This window comes from Bison bison, unplaced genomic scaffold (genome assembly GCF_000754665.1).
Source record: "Bison bison bison isolate TAMUID 2011002044 unplaced genomic scaffold, Bison_UMD1.0 scf7180017863006, whole genome shotgun sequence".
Classification (NCBI taxonomy): Eukaryota; Metazoa; Chordata; class Mammalia; order Artiodactyla; family Bovidae; genus Bison; species Bison bison.
In genome coordinates, this window is record NW_011493578.1 from 39,299 (window position 1) to 42,608 (window position 3,310).

The 3,310-nt window shown below is 44.7% G+C and overlaps 1 protein-coding gene across 1 annotated transcript; it reads left to right on the top strand.

The window, feature by feature from the left end:
- Nucleotides 1–843: 843 nt before the first annotated feature.
- Nucleotides 844–1,776, top strand: LOC104983619 (olfactory receptor 1L8-like). The gene has a single exon (XM_010833154.1). It carries the CDS (start codon nucleotides 844–846, stop codon nucleotides 1,774–1,776), a length of 933 nt encoding a protein of 310 aa, XP_010831456.1.
- The last annotated feature ends 1,534 nt before the right edge of the window (nucleotides 1,777–3,310 follow it).

Consider the following 3,310-nt stretch of genomic DNA (forward strand, 5'->3'; position numbering starts at 1 on the left):
TTTCTGGGCCTCCCTGGTGGCTCAGAGGTAAAGCATCTGCCTGCAATGCAGGAGACCTGGGTTTGATCCCTGGGTCGGGAAGATCCCCTAGAATGAAATGGCAACCCACTCCAGTACTCTTGCCTGGAAAATCCCATGGATGGAGAACTTGTAGGCTACAGTCTGTTGGGTCACAAAGAGTCAAACACGACTGAGCGACTTCACTTTCATTTTTCATTTTCAAGGAAGATTCAGCTCTGGTCTTCCTCAAAAGTTCTTGCTATCAATACAAGAAGCATGTGAGGTCTTAGAGTTGAGAAGGAAGGGCAAGTTCAAGGACCACAAAGGTGACAAGTTGCCTATGTGGCAGCTAGTCACAACCCTATAGGTAGAAAGTCTTGCTATCAATACAAGAAGCATGTGAGGTCTTAGAGTTGAGAAGGAAGGGCAAGTTCAAGGACCACAAAGGTGACAAGTTGCCTATGTGGCAGCTAGTCACAACCCTATAGGTAGAAAGTCTTGCTATCAATACAAGAAGCATGTGAGGTCTTAGAGTTGAGAAGGAAGGGCAAGTTCAAGGACCACAAAGGTGACAAGTTGCCTATGTGGCAGCTAGTCACAACCCTATAGGTAGAAAGTCTTGCTATCAATACAAGAAGCATGTGAGGTCTTAGAGTTGAGAAGGAAGGGCAAGTTCAAGGACCACAAAGATGACAAGTTGCCTGTGTGGTAGCTAGTCACAACCCTATAGGTAGAAAGTGAAGGTAGGAAGAAGCACAAACTTGTTGGCTTGTTTATGGTTTCAGTCATGGAGATGTGTGTTACATTATATGAATCTTCTCTATTTTAGTTGGCTCTATGATCATGGAAAGACTCAACCAAACCAGCAGTGTCTCTGAGTTCATCCTCCTGGGACTCTCCACCTGGCCTGAGGACCAGAAGCCACTCTTCATCCTCTTCCTCATCATATACCTGGTCACCATAACAGGGAACGTGCTCACCATCCTGGCCATCTGCTCTGACCCCCAACTGCACACCCCCATGTATTTCTTCTTGAGTGTCCTGTCTTTCACTGACATTTGGTATACAACAAGCATTGTCCCCAAGATGCTAGTTGACTTCCTGTCAGAGAAGAAGACTATCTCCTATGCTGGGTGTCTGACTCAAATGTATTTTATATATGTTTTGGTTAACATTGACAGCTGTCTTCTTGTGGTCATGGCCTTTGACCGTTATGTGGCCATCTGTGATCCCTTCCACTATGTCACCATCATGAGCCACTGCCGCTGTGTCCTGCTGGTGGCCATCTCCTGCTCATTGTCTCACCTCCACTCACTCCTACACATACTTCTGCTGAATCAGCTTACCTTCTGCAACTCCAATGTTGTCCACCACTTCCTCTGCGACATCAACCCTCTGCTGAAATTGTCCTGCTCCTCCATATTTGTCAATGATCTCATAATAAAGACAGAAGGGCTGGTTGTTTTGGTGGCCCCCTTCCTATGCATTGTTTTCTCTTATGTGCGAATCTCCATTTCAGTTCTCCAGATCCCCTCAGCTACTGGGAAACGCAAAGCCTTCTCCACCTGTGGCTCCCACTTGACTGTGGTAATCCTGTTTTATGGAAGCATCTTTTATGTCTATTTACAGCCCTTGTCCAGGTACACTGTTCAGGACCGAGTGGCTACAATTGTCTACACGGTTCTGTCCTCCATGCTCAACCCTTTCATCTACAGTTTGAGAAACAAAGACCTGAAGAGGGGCCTGGGGAAGCTGATGGCCAGGAGGAAATCCTAGTCAGAAGCTTCGTGGACACGTTCATGGGTGTTTCTGCTGGTTTCTGATATACACAACAAACTCTTGTAAGTCAGCAGGTATAAATCACATGTGTCATGGATGTTTGATTGTGCTCACTTCTTTACATGTGCAACTATCAACTATTGAGACTCTATTATGATTAGTAATAGGCTCCAGTTCTACCAAAACCCTGATTCCAGTTTTCATATATCTACATCTGTCTTCCTACTGAAAGGCTGCACATGCTATGAGCCATGTGTAATGTTGGGACTCATGCCTCTGGAGGAGAGAATTCAATCTGGGGCCAGAGATGAGGCTTGATCACTAGAAGGTTTTGTGTAATAAACTTTTATTAATGTATGAAAGAGCTAGAGAAATCTTCTGACATAGACATCAGAAGGAGACAGAAAGAGTGCCTCCTTGTTAGCTTTTAGCAAGGGGGTATAATATCAATAACCTCAGATATGCAGATGATACCACCCTTATGGCAGAAAGTGAAGAGGAACTAAAAAGCCTCTTGATGAAAATGAAAGAGGAGAGTGAAAAAGTGGGCTTAAAGTTCAACATTCAGGAAACTGAGATCATGGTATCTGGTCCCATCACTTTATAGGAAATAGATGGGGAAACAGTGTCAGGCTTTACTTTGGGGGGCTCCAAAATCACTGAAGATGATGACTGCAGCCATGAAATTAAAAGACACTTACTCCTTGGAAGGAAAATTATTACCAACCTACACAGCATATTAAAAAACAGAGACATTACTTTGCCAACAAAGGTCCATCTAGTCAATGCTATGGTTTTTCCAGTAGTCATGTATGGATGTGAGAGTTGGACTGTGAAGAAAGCTGAGCACTGAAGAATTGATGCTTTTGAACTGTGGTGTTGGAGAAGACTCTTGAGAGTCCCTTGGACTACAAGGAGATCCAACCAGTCCATCCTAAAGGAAATCAGTCCTGGGTGTTCTTTGGAAGGACTGATGCTGAAGCTGGAACTCCAATACCTTGGCCACATTGGAAAAGACCCTGATGCTGGGAGGGACTGGGGACAGGAGGAGAAGGGGATGACAGAGGATGAGATGGCTGGGTGGTATCACTGACTCGATACACATGAGTTTGGGTAAACTCTGGGAGTTGGTGATGGACAGGGAGGCCTGGCGTGCTATGATTCATGGGGTTGCAAAGAGTCGGACATGAACTGAACTGATACCCCTATTAACAAGCTGCTAATTAGAGAGAGGAAACACCTCAAAACTGAGAGAGTTGCACCAGGCCCCTCACCCACACATGCATTTTAAGATAGCATTGGCACAAAGTGAGTCATCCCCAGCCATAAAACAATTGATATGAATCTTGAAGAAAGGCAGATTTCTAAGAAAATACATAGTTTATTAACAAGCTAAGGAAAGACATTTACATGAGAAAAACGCATTGGTTAGCTCAAGGTTTGAGATAAAGTGAAGTTCAGGTGGAACCAGTTGTCGCCATGGTGGAGCCAATGGTTCAGGTGGTTCAGGTGGAACCACTTCTGTGTTGCA

What these genes read in the sequence shown, in the direction of transcription:
- LOC104983619 (XM_010833154.1), top strand. Translation starts at nt 844, where the DNA reads ATGGAAAGACTCAACCAAACCAGCAGTGTCTCTGAGTTCATCCTCCTG.